General features: G+C 37.5%; 1 protein-coding gene across 1 annotated transcript; it reads right to left on the minus strand.

Moving 5' to 3' along the window:
* Window positions 1-425: 425 nt before the first annotated feature.
* Window positions 426-17,186, minus strand: KBTBD3 (kelch repeat and BTB domain containing 3). The gene is made up of 3 exons (XM_044666285.1): window positions 17,122-17,186; window positions 7,330-7,574; window positions 426-2,031 (listed from the first exon to the last, which is right to left on the minus strand). The coding sequence occupies exons 2-3, from the start codon at window positions 7,548-7,550 to the stop codon at window positions 426-428; spliced, it is 1,827 nt and encodes a 608-aa protein (XP_044522220.1). The 5' UTR covers window positions 7,551-7,574; window positions 17,122-17,186.
* Between the last annotated feature and the right edge of the window lie 719 nt (window positions 17,187-17,905).

Below are 17,905 nucleotides of genomic sequence, written 5' to 3' on the forward strand. Positions count from 1 at the left end.
TCAGAGTAAGATTAAATTATTATCAGCAATGTTTTAATGTTACTTTTTTCATTACCTCAAGAATCTATAATTTCCCTGAGTTGATGCTACTTCTACCAATACAGTTTGCAACTCCTTATAACAAAGTAGATTGTCTGTGGTCACACCTGATATATTGCTATTAAATGTTTTTTTTTTTCTGTTTTCTATATTTGTAGAGAACTCATAACAACATGTCCATGCATGTAATACATACATATACACATGTACTTGTATGCATATACACATAAATGTCATACACCTTTATGAATTTATATGGTAACTCCCAGTTAACCCTAGTTTTTAAGCATGTCCAAGACTTTCCCCAATCATGCCAGATAGCAGATTTTACTGTAAATGTCTTTTGGAAATGAAATAGTTTTAAAAAGAGATTCTACTACATGCTGTTAATATAAATAAGTAGAAAACCAAGGGTCCCTGTATTTATTGAACTGAATCACCTGGCAGTAAAATTCAGTTAATGCCTTTGGCATCGGTGACACTTCTTCCCACTCAGATCTGTTGCTGTGGTAGACTTGTACTTCATCTGTAATTTCATCTGGAGCATAATCACCACCTAATATGTAAATTTTATCTTCAATTCCAACAGCACCTGCATTAAATCCTGCACATTCAAAAGATCCCTCTCCTTTCCAAACACAAGTATCTGGACAAAAACTATAAACTTTATAGGTAGAAAGGTCACATATGTACAGTGTGGAATTTACTGGAACTGCCTTGATTAATGTTGCATGAAAAAACTGGCCAAATTCTGCTACTAGTTCAGACCACTGATCAATTGTGGCATTATATTTAAAAAAACAATCAAGAGATGGGTTAAAGGCATCAGTAATCTCTACTTCAGATCCAAGAACATAAATCACATTTTGGCATGCACTTGCTTCTGGATAGTATATTCCTCTAGGTAACTGGCTTACCGATAACCATTCTTTGGAAAGAGGATTGTAAGAGTCAACATCCAAAAGACTTCTAATGCCCCGAGCGCCTCTAGTCTTTCCACCTATAACAAACAATTTATTGAGAGCCACAACTGATGTGTGCATGGTTCTTGGCTTTTTCATTGAGGATACTAAGAAGAAGTCATTCTTGACTGGGCAGTAGCACCAAGTCTGGTCAGTGGCATCATGATATGACTCAGCAATATGAAGTCGGACAGTTCTGCAACATTTCCCTTTGCAACCACCCGTCATGAATATTTTCTCTCCATAACTAGATAGACTAGAACCTGGCAAATCAATCATGTGTGTCTGCGGCAACACTTTCCATTTATCTGTTTTAATATTGTAGCAAAATGTGTGCTGGTTTTCTCCTGCTTCCTCAGTTTTGTGAACAAATATATATTTTTCAGTCGTGGATGGACGTGCATCTGGGAAGAGTCCACTAGAACGCTGCACACATTTAACTGCATCCCTTATTATGTCAAAGCACTTAGTGCTTTTAAGTAAATGATCTTCAGAGAGCAGGCAGTCCTGAAGAGTCTCCTCAGATAACTGATGTAAGCGGACCTTTTTCATCAAATGAGGCAGATGCTTTTGTCTTGATTCCAAATTATGTTTGGTCCAATTAAGAACTGCTTTCAACACAGATTCTTCTTCAGGGACATTTAATTCATCTGCTTCCAAACATTTTTGTAATACTCCAAAATTAATCTCTAAAAAATCTGTGGATTTGAGTAGCAGAGAAAAGTGATGCTGTACAAATTTGAGAGCATGGTCAAACAAATGGGAAGCACCATAGCTATCTGATATTGATAACAACTGTAAACAATTGACAAGATCAATACTTTTTATTAAAAAATCACTGCAAGCTTTGGAAAGAAATGAAACTTGAAGAAATGATGACAACTGGAAGAACATTTCCACATTGTCATCTGTTATTTCTGTTTTTCCAGTATAGGCATAATCAAGAAAAGCTTTCACTGCTTTGGGGGACAAATTACTAATGGTAACACTCCCATCATCTCGTTCTTTCATGTTTACTTCAAACATAGCCCTGTAAAAACAAAAGTAAATGACATATGAATAGAACAGAATATTTTCCTTCTTTTTGACTTTATACTGATTTTAAAGAGATTTAAAGTCATAAGGAATACATTTTTGAACATGCTAGTTTCATTACTTTTAACATATAGATTATTTGAATGCAGATAGCACCTGGCACATAATAGATGTTTAATATGTGTTTACTGATTGATTAATTTATCCAATTATACATATATATGCACACACATATTTTTCCATATATATATGTATAATATATATGTGTTTAAGAAATAAAGCCACACGTTCTGCTGATGAATTTTTCCAACTGCAACAACTCAGGAAAACTTACTTAGTAGGAATATAAGTTGACAGGAAGTGTAGTATACGGGGGCAAAATTAGATTTGGAGTTAGGAAACCTGAGTTAGACTTTTTTGCTCTAATAGTTACTAATTTCCTTAGTTTTGTCTCCTGTAAAAAAAAAAAATATGAGATTTTCTTTCCCAAGGAAAATGCCTTGTAAAATGGGAGTAGAATTTGTCCATTATCACTTGAATGTATGTCCTAATGAATTTATAGCATGAAGAGTTCAGAATTTACGCTATTTTATTCCCAGACCACATGTGGAATTCTTTTCATTAGGGATGTTCAGGAGGAAGACAGCTTTCTTTGAATACTAATTCAAATACGCAATAATAAAAACAGGAATCAAATTTGAAATGGCTACACATATATATATATATATTTATGAGATCATAAATTTAGAATATAAGGAAACTTAGCTATCTAATCCAACTCCCTCATTTTACAAATGAAGTGTTTTTTTCAGTTTCACACAGGTTTAAAGCAGAAGATTCAGGATTTGAATGTCTATTTTTAACTCATAATTATGTTGATGATATAACTAACTCCTCAGTAATGTCAAGTAGTAGCTTTATTACATAATATAGTATATATTACTTTTTTCATTTAAATTTATAAATGTCTTCATATTTAATATACATATATATTTATTGAAATATTCTGAATAGTTAATGAATAGTGAGATGTATTGTAATAATTTCTATTTCCGTATATGTCAGAACTGATTTGGGTTTGCTTCCAATTACTAATATACCTGGGAATAATCTAACAATTCTCATTCTCTCTGAAGATTAAATATGGGACTCCAGGGTAGCATAGATTTGGAATTCTTTTTACTAGGGAGACTAAATCTGGTAGATTACTTGAGTTCAGGAGTTTTAAGATGCAGTGGACTAAAGCAAATTGGGTATCCACACTAAATCTGGCACTAATATAGTAAACTTCTGAAAGCAGGAGGCCATCAGGTAGCCTGAGAGAGATCAGCTGGCTTAAGATTGGAAGCAACAGGTAAAAGCTTCCATGCTCTTAAGCGGTGATGTGAGGTCCTGAAGTGGCTATAGAATCTGGATGAGACAAGGAGACTCAGTCGCTATTCCTTCCTCCTGTGCCCCACAAAGGATAAAATGTAATTAAATATAGAATACAAGTCTTCTTCATAGTTATATTTATTGTTCATAAATGAACAACTTTGAATGATAAGGTCTGATTCCTTTAAAAATTAATATCACATTAATAATAACAATATGTAAATTTGTTTTTAAGAGCAATTTTTTGTTTTGCTTAAGACAAAGTCCCTTTGTGATTAAAAACAGGTAGGTCCCCCCTCTAATTTAATTATTTAAAATATATTATCTTATTTTAATTTCTTCTGTTTTTATATCATATTCATTTCTGAATATGGCTCCCCCGCTCAAAGACTGTAACAAAGATTTAAAAAAGAAAGAAAAAAGTAGTAAAAAAAAACAACCAAGACAAAACTTAGTCATTATAATACTATTACCTTCAGTTTCTTTTTTTATGTTATTGGCCTTTTTACTTATATTGCATACACTGCTTTGTTCCTTCTGGTAACAGATCTGCTTTTAATGGTGTGGAAGCAGAATAGGAGGAAGAAACAACTGTGTGCTCATTATAGACTAAAACCCAAATATGTGGATATAAGTAATTAATAGATAAATTTAAGTCCAGGCTAGTGAAGTGAATATGATGAAGCTACCATGTGAAACTCTTCCTGAAATAAGACCATTACAGGGTGAGTTCATGTGCAGGTTATTTAACTTCTGCTCCCAAAACCTTCTAGGCTACCGTTACCAACTTCCTGTCTCATTCTTTACAATTCTCTCAATTCCCTTAGAGGATTATTTAGTATCCTGCTTCACTAATAACATAGAGATCATCCAATGAGATATTCTCCAGATTCCCTATTCCACTCCTCACCTAACTTATTAGTTTTTTGCAGTTATTATGTTTGTGCTTGGGGGTGGGAGATGAGAGAAGTGTCTTCTTAGTGCTGGAGGTGATCAGGATATTCAATATGTAAAGTCGCCGAACAACATAAAAGATAAAGTCTTTTTATAAATTAGTGAAATACTAAGAAATTAGATTTTATTTCAATATAAAATAGAGAAATCTGCTTGTTCTTTGATTTTCTCTAAAAAATATACTAATATATTACCTGAAAAAATAAGAAGGCAAAGGGAATACTAGTGCACTAAAGAATTTAATATGTTAATAAGTAATAGGTACCATAAAAAAAAATCAGAGAGTAGGCCGAGGAAGTGAATTACTATTTGGGGAGGTAGGGGAAGACTCATTTATAAGTCCCTATCATTACTGATGGGAAAATACAAAGAAACCTTTCTCTAATAAGTAAAAAAGAGGTGTGAGTAAGAGAGAATATGTGTGTGCAGTGATGGATCAGGACTTGAGAATAAAGGTGGATGAGAAGCTTTAAATCCACCCCCCCCCCACTTTGGAGTGGTAAAAGAGCAGAGGCCATTACAGTGAAGATCAGAGAATAGAGTTATAATTGGACCTATCTTGTAGAAAGGATTATCTTTAGAGCGTGTAGTAGGTGACTAACAAATATTTGTTAACTATTTGGAATATAGAGGGAGGGTAGTACTGTAATGAAGCTGGAAAGGTAGGGTCTAGTCAGTGATTCCCAAAGGGGGTGCTACCGCCCCCTGGTGGGTGCTGGGGATCCAGGGGAGCAGTGATGGCCACAGGTACATTTATCTTTTCTATTAATTGCTATTAAAATTTAAAAAAATTAATTTCCAGGGGGCTAAGTAATATTTTTTCTGGAAAGGGGGCGGTAGGTCAAAAAAGTTTGGGAACCACTGTTCTAGATTATTGATGCCACATATAGTAGCTTAAACTTTATTCAGTAGGTAATAGAGAAGATTCTTAAATATTTTGTTATCTAGGAATGACATAATAAAATCTTTGGATAAAGATTATTCTGGTTCTAGTCTGAAAGATAGATTGAAATGGAAAGTAATTAGAGGCAGAAAGATGGGTAAAACAGCTTTTACAAGAGTTCAGGTGAATGGCATTAAAGGACCTGTATTTTAATAGTATAAATGGGAAGAAGGGAGGAAAAGGATTGGGGAGATGTGCAGAAATGGAATCAACTGGCACTGGGGACTGACTGGATATAGAAGGAGAGGAAGAAAAAGATAAAGTAACCCTACAGAAGTATAATGGACTGAGAAACCCATTTTTCAAGGATTTCTGTCAAGGTGGGCCTATGAAGGTAGGGTTTGAGCACTTAGGAAAATTGGTTTCTACAAGGTGTGGCATACATCATGGTACTAATTTCTGTTATATGATGAAGTGGTTGGCTAGACAGAATGACAAGGCTTAGAGAAGTAGTACAGAGGTTCATAGGTTCAAAGGGAAGGTAATATGATATGAATATAGATAAAGGAAGTTGAAAAGACAAAGAACAAATTTGGTCTCTGGACTAGAATTATCAGATATTTCCCAATGTATCCTATGACTCCATCAAGAGAGCATTTAGAGAACAGACTTTAGGGAATTCTTAAAGGAGTAAGAAATAAGAAAGGGTAGAATGAAAACATTGCATTTTATAAATGGATGTTACAAATAAATATGGAGAGAAAAATTTGTTTGGGGAGGAGGATTAGGTATCTCACTCTTATCTGAACTGAGAAACCAAAGTAAAACAAGAAAACAGAGAAAAAAGGTCAAGGACTGAAATGGGTAGGAAGGGGAATTTCAGGGAGATTAGGTTCAGCTTTGGATAAAAAAAGAATGAGACCAAAAACAACATAAAACAGGAGACCAAGCACTGATTTAAAAGAAGATATATGTAAATATCTCTTAATGTATGTATATATAAATAAAGATATGTGGTTGACTATAAGAACAAGACTGGAAAGACAGTTCCCTTGGCATTAGGAACTTTCCTGAGAGGAAAGTTTCTAGATCAATGTGAGTTTTCATCTCCTCATTAATTTATAGACTTAGAGAGCTGGCTAAGGCATGGAGAGGTTTAACTGACTTGCTTAGGTTTACAAAGCCAGTAGATATCAAGGGCAAGACTTAAATCCAGGTCTTCTTGACTTCACAGCCAGCTATTGATCCACTGTGCCACAAAGCTCATTTATGCAAGCCTCTCTCTTGTAGAGGTAATGGAAGAAATCTTGAAAAATCTGAAGGAGAATTGAAAAACTAGAAAATAATGATAAAAAAATTTCAAAAACTTATTTTTAAAATGATGAACAAAATCAACAAACTGGTAACAAACTTTTTCAGGAGAAAGAGAAAGGAAAATAAAATTGCTAAAACAAAAATATGAACTTAAATTCATAGAAAATTAAATAAACAAGAATTAATGGCTGCTTCTATATTCTGAGATATGTTGTCTTATTTCTTTCATTTACCAATGCCTGAAAAGAGTTTACATGTTAGATGCACTAACCTTCTAAGAGCATCTGTTGGCAGCTGGCAAAATTTTATACTTAGGAACTAGGAAGACACAATCACTTTTTTTTTTTAACCCTTGTACTTCGGTGTATTGTCTCATAGGTGGAAGAGTGGTAAGGGTGGGCAATGGGGGTCAAGTGACTTGCCCAGGGTCACACAGCTGGGAAGTGGCTGAGGCCGGGTTTGAACCTAGGAACTCCTGTCTCTAGGCCTGGCTCTCACTCCACTGAGCTACCCAGCTGCCACCCCTACAATCACTTTTAATAAATATGGTTCTGTACTTTCAACCTACTAAAGAAGGTAAATATCACAATATATAATCTTGATTCCATCTATGGAACTCTTTTTTTAACAAGGATTGCAAATAATCAGAGAACACACCACCCTTTGATGAAGAGAGGATATATTTAAAACATTATGAAATGTGGACTTCATAATGTGAATTATTTATATTATCCAATTTGAAATTTGAATTATAAAGAAATGATTTACCTGAAAAAGTCACTGCATGCTGCTAATACACAACGATGGCAAGGGATTATTTCATCTTTTACGATTATCTTAAAATCATAAAAGACATTTTTCTCTCTAAAATTCTGCAGTACATTTAAGATTTGTTGCCCATGTTCTTCAGCCACAAGACAGTTGCTTTTCTTATCAGGTGGAATTCCATTACACATGGTCCATCGAAGAGAATTCTGTGAGCAGTCCATGGCTGGTATAAATTCTCCTTAGAACTAAAAAGGAAAAACAAAATTTGATTAATTTCATGATAAAATATGATAACTTTAGAAGTTGTTACTTATTTTCAATTATATGAAAGTGTTCCTGACTATAACTGAAAGCTAATATATGTTGAGTATATTAGTATTGTTAAAACATTTAATTGTAAAACTCCAGGATTTTACTTTATTTTTCCTAAGATTTTTAACATCAATAAAAATTTAATGTTCATATTCATTATTATGTAAAACATTAATTTGCAAACATAGCATTTTTAGCATTATTCTAGTAACAAAACTTGAACATGCAGAGATTCAAATCTTTTTCTTCTGGAAGGTTAGGGAAATATATAAATTCATCTTAAAGAAGTAGCTTGTATATGTATATTGTTGTGAAGGTTATTTAGCAATTAATTTAGTATTAGTGTTGGACCTAGCAGGAAGGGCTAGAAGATGGAATGAAGGAACAGGAAGTGGGGCTTGGACTCTGAGAGAGACTCCATTAGTGGTTGGGGACATAACTGTTGCTAACCCTGGGAGATCTCAATAGGATACTGTAGGGAAAAAACTGCATCCAGATTCCCCAGGATCCTGAGAGGTGGAGGCTTTCAGCAGTGGACAAGACCTGCAGAGCAGCACCAAGTGGGGAAGTGGTTTGTGATCTGGTGGACAGCATTTCAAACTCACTCTCCTTACCTGGGTACCTTGGATCACCTGGCAGAGTTGGCTCTTGGCATCCAGTGACCATCCTTGGATTTACTGTGAGACCCCAATTGAAAGCCACCCTCAGGCCCTTTAGCTGAGCTGACCAAACCTGGCTGGAACCAGGTTTGGAGGAGCTTTCCCTGTGACTTCAGTACTGCTCCTTTGGGCCCTACCTGGCTTAGGTCAATAGGATAGTGTAGTTAAGCCCTTCCCTGCCCCCTGTGGGGCCTTAGTTTGTAAGTATAGAATCCCTTATTCCCATACTTCATTATTATTTCCCTCAATTAAACTGTTATATTCTTTTACCTTCTGCCTGCTGGTTCCATAGACCATTGCCTAGGTGGGCTAAGTGACTGATGAGCCTAACTGCCATTCCTGTGTCAGTTAACAGCTTGGCAGTAAACTCTGGTCTCCCTATCCTGGTTGGTCCTGTCTATCTGTCATTCCTGTCTCTCCTTTAACCCAGTGAGAACCCACAAATAATAATTGTTAGCATCCCTGGTGTCCACCATTACAATATGTATATATATATATATATATATATATTGCACATAAGAAGCTAAGTAGCCAGTGGATAAAGTGCTATATTTGGAGTCAGGAAGACTACCTGAGTTCAAATCTGGTCTCAGATACTTTCTATCTGTATAATTAGTAAGGTTAAATGACCTCAGTTTCTTCATCTGTAAATTGAGAACAATAATAGCATGTACCTTCCAGGAAAAGGTAAACTGAGATGTCTGGAAACCTCTTTACATACTTTGAAACTCTACAAAAATGCTAGCAATTATTATTATATTTATTCCATATTCTTTCTCCTCCCCTAAAAATGCCCTGAAATCATCTATTCTCTACTCTCTTACTATAGTCTCCAACTGAAAGGTGGTCCGTACCTGTGATCCCATTTCCCCCTTTTTTTAAAAGCATTTATTAATATTCGTTTTTAATATGGTTACATGATTCCCATTCCCTTTTGTAGATGGCCTCAACAATCATCCTAGCTCTCTCTAATCTTCATTCTCTGACTCATTTACTGAAGGCTACAGACAGTCTTAGGTGTCTCATCCTTAAAAACTCTCACTTTATATTACCATTTCCAAAGTCTATTACCCTGTATCTCTCTCCCTTTTCATAACCATTCACCTATAGGACTTGTCCCCATTTCTTCTTCTCTCACTAACTCCTTATTCCTGTGCAAATGGTTTCTGACTTCATCACTCAATGGAAACTTCTCTCTCCAAATTCACCAATGACCTCTTAATTCCCAAATCTGATTGTTTTTTTCCCCTTCAATTTTACTATTTTAAAAAATTCTCTTCATTTAACACAGTTGACCCTCTCTTCCTGGATGCTTTCTCTTCCTGGGATTTTGTGACCCTGCACTCTTTTGGTTGGGCACCTGTCTTCGACAAGGCAGTAAATGATTAATTACCAAATGACTGGCAGAGAAAACAAGTTACAAGAAGGTCACTTCTGGCAAGAGAATTATAAAGATTTCATGGAAGAGGTGGATTATCAGAGAAGAGAAGGCAAAATAGTTTCATTCTTATCTTTTACAATTTAAATTCTACTTTTCTTTTAAGGTCTAAATGAAAACTTTCTGTTACCATGAAGAGTGTCTAGTTGAATTAAGTCTCCTGTTGATCTTTTCCTCTGAATCATTAGATATCAGGTATGAAAGCATTATGAAGTAGGAAAAGCACTGGATGCGGAGTCAGAGGACTGGATTTTGAATCCCAGCTTTGGTCTGTATTATTTATGTGACTTTAGACAAAATTTAACCTCCTAGGGTTTTAATTTCCTCATAAAACAAAGGAGTCATACCAAATTATTTTTAAAGTTTATTACTGATATAAATCCTATGATTCTACAATTATCAGAGTTGGGCTTCAAGTCTGGGCTTAAACTTCAAATCAAGCTAGTTTCATTTGTAAAATGAGAAGGCTGAACTAGATAATTGCTACAGTGTCTTTTGGTTACCAATTAATAATAAAATGTTCAGTAAGTTCCAGAGATACAAATATGAAGTCCGATTGCTGGAGTCTTAGCTTCCTTATCTGTAAAATGGAAGGGTTGGCATTCTGGAGGACAATTTGGAATTATGCCCAAAGGGCTTTAAAAGACTGTCTACCCTTTGATTCAGCCATACTGCTGCTGGGTTTGTACCCCAAAGAGATAATGAGGAAAAATATGTGTACAAAATTATTTATAGCTGTGCTCTTTGTAGTGGCAAAAAACTGGAAAATGATAGGGTGTCCATTGATTAGGGAATGGTGGAAGAAATTGTGGTATCTGCTGGTGATAGAATACTATTGTGCTCAAAGGAATAATAAACTGGAGGAATTCCATATGAACTGGAATGACCTCCAGGATCTGATGCAGAGTGAAAGGAGAGAGCCAGAAGAACATTGTACACAGAGACTGATATACTATGGTAAAATAGAATGTAATGGACTTCTGTACTAGCAGCAATGCAATGATCCAGGACAATCCAAAGGCACTTATAAGAAAGAAAACTATCCACACCCAGAGAAAGAACTGTGGGAGAAGAAACGCAGAAGTAAAACATATCAATCACGTGGTTCAATGGGGATATGATTAGGGTTTTGACATTAAAAGATCACACTACTGCAAATATGAATGAATGACATGGAAATAGGTTTTGAATAATTATATATATATATAACTGTTAAGAGAATTTTGGGGGGTGGGGGCAGCTGGGTAGCTCAGTGGATTGAGAGCCAGGCCTAGAGACAGGAGGTCCTAGGTTCAAATCTGGCCTTGGACGCTTCTCAGCTGTGTGACCCTGGGCAAGTCACTTAACTCCCATTGCCTACCCTTACCAATCTTCTGCCTTGGACCCAATACATAGTATTGACTCCAAGATGGAAGGTAAGGGTTTAAAAAAAAAAAAAAGAGAGAGAGTTTTTTAAAATTAATTTCTCCTTTTTTATATTTAAGAGGAAAAGGAACAACAAAATTTTTCATTTTTTCATTAAGAGACCCTGTGCTATGCAGGTTGTCAGTTAGAGACCCCCTGCTGAACAGCTTGTCAGTTAGTGACAGTTAGAAGGGTGTGGCCAAGGGGAGTAGGTCAGTTGTAGAGAGTTGCAAAGGGCTTTTTGTCTCCAGGGTAGAGGGTGTGCTGCTAATACTCTCTCTGGTTGGAGACAGAGAACAGAATTCAGGTCTTAATAGCCTTATTGATTATTAATAACTTGGGTAGATAAGGTAAATAGATAGTGGCCATGTTTTCAGATACTGAAAGTAGGAGAGTAGGCGAGGGCTTTGGCCTCCAAGAAGATATTACCCTCTGAGGTAGATAGATTTAGGGATTTTTAGAGAAATTTAGTTAGGATTGGGATCTTGGGTATAGTTAAAAACTATTATAGGATTACTTTCACTTTCTTCCTTCCTATTTCCTAATAATAAACTAAACATTTTGTGTTTAATAAACTACTTGCTGGCTTTTGTTCAAATTCCTACCCTCCCAAAATTTAACCCTTCACATAACCCAGTGGAATTGCTAGTCAGCTCTGGGAGGGGGGAGGGAAAAGGGGTGGGAAAAATGAATTGTGTAAACATGGCAAAACACTCTAAATAAATAAATAAATACAAAAAAAGAAAATTTAAAAAAATGTAGGGATAGGATTTAAGGGCTTCCAGAGACTCTTCCAGCTCCAAATCTAGGATTAATTTTATTAGAGGATGCAACATTTTGATAGTTACAAAAATAAATAATAGATATATACAAAATAAATATAGTGTTAGTAAATATTCTAACAACTAGAAGAATCAGGAAAGATCTCTCTTTTTTTTTTTTTAGATCCTTAACTTCGGTGTATTGTCTCATAGGTGGAAGAGTGGTAAGGGTGGGCAATGGGGGTCAAGTGACTTGCCCAGGGTCACACAGCTAGGAAGTGGCTGAGGCCAGGTTTGAACCTAGGACCTCCTGTCTCTAGGCCTGACTCTCACTCCACTGAGCTACCCAGCAAAGATCTCTTGAAGAAAGTGGTGTGGGAGTTAAGCCTTTTTAAAGAGCTAGGAATTAAAAACATGTGAGGAGTGAAAGTATTTCAGGCATGGAGGTTAGAGATGGAATAACAAGTAGGTCAGAGTTTAGAGTTTGTGAAGGGAAACGATATATTATCAGTAAAAAAAAAGATATATTGGGGACAGATAGAGAAAGGTTTTTAAAATGCCAAACAGGGAAGTTTATATTTTATCCTAAAGGCACTGTAGAGCCACTAATGTTTCCTGAGCAAGAAAATGATATAGTCATATCTGTGTTATAAGAATTTCATTTTGGGTAGCTGTGTGTAGGATGGATTTAAAGGGAGGAAAGACTGGAGGCAGGGAGACAAATTCAGAGGCTTTTGTAAGAGGCAAGGGGAAAAGTGATGATGGTCTGGTCTAGGGTGATTTAGTTCTGATACAGAAGAGGCTGTGGAGTGCTTAGAGCTTGGTCATACATCATCAAAGATGCCAAGGTCATTGACAGCATCCTGGGCCCTTGCCAGGCAACCTGACTTTTGACTTATCACCGGACTTTGATGACTGAAAGAGAGAGTGAGGTTGAAGATTTTGTGAAATTCTGTTTGACATAAATGCAGTTCGCCCTATGTCACTGGTCCTCTTTGAAACAGACAACAAAGAAGGGAATGGATGTGAGAGGTGCTAAGGAGGTAGAATGTATAAAATTTGGCCATTGATAGGATAAGAGTGGTAAAAGAAAATAAAGATTCATGGATGGATGGCTAGTCAATGGTGGTGCTATTAATAAAGAAGTATGGAATAAGATGTGTTGTGGAGAAAAAAGCTTTCTTTTGGAAATTATTAGTACAGGCAGTTGGAGATGTGTTACTAGAGTTCAGAAGAAATATGGGGGGTTTAGGGTTTGCCATAGGGAATATGATATGGATATTGTATCTGAAAAGAAGAAAAGGAAATTATCTGACAGGTAAGAAGAGTGTCATGAAAACCCAAAGGAGAAAGTGTTCAGAAAGATGTATTCGATGTTAAATTCTGGAGAGGTCTAGATTACTAATTTTAAAAAGGAAGAGGACTGACAAAAATCAATTGAATTTAGAAATAAGGAGGACATTGGTGACTTTAAAGAAAGTATTTTTGGTTAGGGAGCTAGTAAACAAGCAAGTCAGATTGCAAAAGGCTGATAAGTGAGTGGGAGGTGAAAAAGTGCAGGCAAACAGCTTCTCCTTTCTCCCCACAGCCATGGATCTCCATTAGAAATTTATTTGTGAAAGGAAGGCGATAGGATGGTAGTTTAAGGGACAAGTAAAATAAAGTAAATGTTTCTTAAGGATGGTAAAAATTGTATAGCTCTATCAACAAGTGAGAAAATGACATGAGGTAAAAAGAAGTTGACGTTAGGGAGAGATGATAAAAAAAAGGCAAATCTCTGGAGGAGAAGGGAACAAAGAGACAAGGAGAGGGGTTTGCACTGTCAGGAAAGACAACTTCATCCTCTCAGATTGGAGCAAAGAAGAAAAGAATGGGATGGGGAATGATGCTAAAGTGATTTAAAATCTAAAACTAGGAAGGGAAGCTTCCTCAAAGGATGATCTTTGTTTTTTTCATTGAAATACGAGGCAAGGTCTTTTGCAGAGAGGGAGGGATGAATTAGTATTGTGGGTGGCTTGAGGAAAAAAAGAATGTCTGAAGCAGATGTTATGAGGAGAGAGCTCATTAGAGAAGCATTAAAAAAATATGTAGCTGTGAGGCTGAGTTGAGATTATATAACATAAATATGTAGTGGATCTAGTTTGGTTGTTTGACCTTTTCCAGTAGTGGTTGGGAAGAGAGGAGGCAGATGGCAGTGGTAAATCAGAATTGGAATGTGGAAGAAAATAAACATAAGGATTCAAGGAACTCAAGTATACCACTGGGGAGGCACACATGTTATCAAGGCAACTAACACCTTTGGTATTATAGGGTTATGATATCCTTCCCTTCTTCAAGTGCTCTTGCAATGCTCCTTCCAAAGTGGAGTGTCTTGGCTGGGTCACCCAGCTGGGTACCCTGTTCCTGCACTTCTTGGAAACTCAACTGCTAAATGCCAGCATTAAACATATTCTTGAAAGGCTTACTTCTCTGCTGGCTGGCCCAGGACAAACTCTCTGGAACTTCCTCCACCTGACTTTCTCTAATAGATGTGTTTTCTACTTGAAGAATATCTCACTGGAAGATATCATGGCCTCAGGGGATTAGGTAAGAGAAAAGGAGTGATAATTCCCTCCTCAACCAAATGCCCTCTGGAAGAGGCACAAGATGTAATCCACCGGCATTCTGACTGGAATGATTATCCATTGTTTGACCTTTCTCCCAGATTAGCTTAGTTTTTTAAAGGCCAGTGCTAAATTCTTCATCCCTTTTAGAGAAATATTATTTTTCACATTCCTCAAGGGAAAAAAAAACAGGATATAACCTGTTTTTCACATTAAAATATTGACAAATTAACAATATCAAGTTGATGTTAACTTATTAGCTTTGTCAACACATTTTTTGCTCTGTTATTGCTCTTTGTTGTTGTTTAGACCTGTTGACTTCTTCATGACTCCTTTTGGGGTTTTCTTGGCAGATACAAGAGTAGTTTGCCATTTTCTTCTCCAGGTCATTTTACAGATGAGGAACTGAGGCAAAGTAAGTGACTTGCATACAGTCACACAGTTAAGTGTCTGAGATCAGATATGAACTGAGGACTATGAGTCTTCCTGACTCCTGACTTCCCTACTCCAAACTCACACTCCATCCACTACACCCTCTGCTGCTCAAGTTAATGATCCTTACTTTCTGTAATTACAGAAAATCCTCTTCTGTTACTTGAGGATCATATCTTAAACATTTCTATAGCTCTCACTTCGTCTATAAAAGTGAACCAAACATAACAAAGATTCCATATTATGCAATGTGCATGGGTACATACATACTGTAAAAGATAATTTAATTAAACAACTTCAGTTGATGTTATTTTATACCTCTGTATATCTATATATTCTCAGCATATAATCATATTAGATAGCCAGTATTGTAATAAGTTGTACTCATAATAGATTTAATAAGGAATAACTCCAATTATTAACTGTGCATTAGAATCTGTAATTAATAATTGTAGTGTGCATAAATTAAGATATAGAATTCCTTGTAGATATCTTTGCCAAGGGGAATGTGTAGATGCCTTCAATGTCTTAGATATATCCAAGAGCTTCTGAAGCTGTTATCTCATTTGGCTTTGAAGGTATAAAATGACCTTGGCCAGCCTCATTACCACCATAGATGGAATGGAGGGTTATGTAATTTGCCATAAAAAAAAAAAAAGAAATATGACAAACCTGACCTTCTTGCAAAGAAGGGCTCTATTTGGCACACTCCCAAGAAGTCACCCTACTTTCCAAGGGAAGGCTGACGACTGACTTTCACAAAAAAGATCCCACCTGGCAGACTTCCTCTAAACTGAATTCTTATAATTTAGCTCATGTATAAGTACCGTTCCAATTCAAAGGCACAAGGTCTCAGGCTATACTGGGGATGCCTACAGTCTCCAGACTAATGTGAGACAGAAGTTCACAGTAAAGTCAGTTTTGCTCAGAAGACTGCCCCCAGTACTTTTCTTTAACAAAACCTATACACACACATATATATATATAGACACACATATAAATATATAAAATGAAGCAGTATGATTTAATGAGGTTATAGGGGAAAGAGGAAAGGAGTCAGGAAACCTGAATTTTAGTCCTAATCTACCCTTAACTAACTACCTGTGAGACTTCTGGATATAGAATTTAATCTTTGGCTCTCAGGTTACTCAGAAAGTAAAAAGACAATAGTATGAAATGAGCTTTGGCGTTCTTTATAGTAATAACATTTGCATGTATGTCTACACCAGAAAAGTAATTCATTTCAGAGCCCTTTAATTTCCAAAAAAAAGAAAAAAAAAGAAAAACAAACCTAAATTCTTTCAAAAGAATTTTAGAAATCTTATAATAACTGTATAAATAGGAATAATTAAATAGAAAACAAAATAAAGAACACCTAGAAGGAAATCGATAAATCGAGGATAACACTGAACAGTACTACAGCTATGGCCAAAAAAAGGAAAATGTCATACAGCATTCATTGCCTAATATAGAAATTACACACAATTTCTAGAAGAGACTTTTTCCTGGAAGTTTATGAACTCAAGGAAGAAATTAAGTCACGCAAAGGAATTCCAAAAAAGATAAAGGATATGGACTCTAATATTGGGAGCCTTGGCTATGATGTTCAAAGGTATAATTCGTGCATTATCTATATCAAAACTTCTCCTTCTATTGCAAGCATGGACCCCTCATGTTCCCTTTAACAGTTCCTAAGTCAGGGTGGAAACCTTTGTGAAATCCACATGTTGCCCCTAGTGGTTTTCCAAATCAGGCAGAGGATGCTTACAGGCAAACATTTTCCTTCCTTGAAGAAAAGGGTGTCTAAGAGAGGAATATGAGCAGCACACAAGGAGGGGCTAAGGCCGCTCCAATCCCAGCATCTTTCAAAGATGCCCCAGGGCCGCCACCTCCGCAGGGGCGGAAGGACCACTCTCCTAGCTTACAAAGGTGACTCCACAAAGTCAGGATCAGCCTGGGAGCCTAGAGGCCCCAGGATGTGTGCAAAGGCATCCAAAGCCCCAGGGGATCAGAAGCGCAGCCCAAGGCAAAGACCATGCCCCTCAGCAGAGGCCACAGACCATGCATCTTCCAAATAGGCCCAGGGCCAAGGCCAGTCTCACCCTCACCTGAGGGTACCAAGGACCAAAGGAGATCCCTACTGCCGCTCTTCCCTCCCCTTAGGCATCAGGATCATCACCCACCTGCATCAGTAGTCTGCGGTCTCCAGCTTGGCCCGCCCTAACTCCCAGTGGCTTCACTGTTATTGGCATAGCCGGCTGTCAAGCTTGCCTGTCCTGGCTCAAGATTGGTGCAATTTCCCTGTCACTTGGCTTCGACCCACCTCCAAATTTATCACGGTCCTTGAAGTACCGCCCTTCTCCAGACACTTAGGAAGTTACTGCAGAGCAGCAACTGTTTCTTCTTAGCCCCACCCCCGTTCCCAGCTGTTTTCCTACAGATAAGGGCTAGGTTAGGATACGCGTTGACGTCACGCCCCCCGCAGACAGCGTTCCTCCGGTGAGGGGCGGAGACGGGGAATAAATATCGTCTTTACGCTGACGTTCAGAGTGGAGGAACGGGGTCATTGTGGGGCTGTGCGTGCGCTTGCGTGCGTGCCCGCCCCGCCACGAATGGTACTCTGTGCGCGCGTTTCCTGGTGGGTCCTCCCTATGGAAGGCGTACGCTGGGCTTTTCCGTGCGCCGCCTGGCGCCCTAGCCGGGCTGAATGGCTCCTGGCGGCGCGTTCCGTACAGCCGGAGGAGAAGGATCGCATTGGGCAATTCGTCTTTGCCCGGGACGCCAAGGCAGCCATGGTACCGACGAATCTTTGCTCTTTAAACACTGAGGAGTCGGTGTCGGGAGATGTGGGCCCCCAAATTAGAGAGATTTTCTCCTAGACCCCCTCCCCCCCATCTCACTTCGATGCCCGAAGCGCGGGAATGCTTGGGAGGACGTCAAACTGCTGGCAGTCCCCCCCCCCCCCCC

This window comes from Gracilinanus agilis, chromosome 3, assembly GCF_016433145.1.
Source record: "Gracilinanus agilis isolate LMUSP501 chromosome 3, AgileGrace, whole genome shotgun sequence".
NCBI lineage: Eukaryota > Metazoa > Chordata > Mammalia > Didelphimorphia > Didelphidae > Gracilinanus > Gracilinanus agilis.

What these genes read in the sequence shown, in the direction of transcription:
- KBTBD3 (XM_044666285.1), bottom strand. Translation starts at nt 7,550, where the DNA reads ATGGACTGCTCACAGAATTCTCTTCGATGGACCATGTGTAATGGAATT. An exon ending in GCATGCAGTGACTTTTTCAG is followed by an intron (nt 2,032 to 7,329) that starts GTAAATCATTTC and finishes TTGTTTTTACAG; the next exon opens with GGCTATGTTTGAAGTAAACA.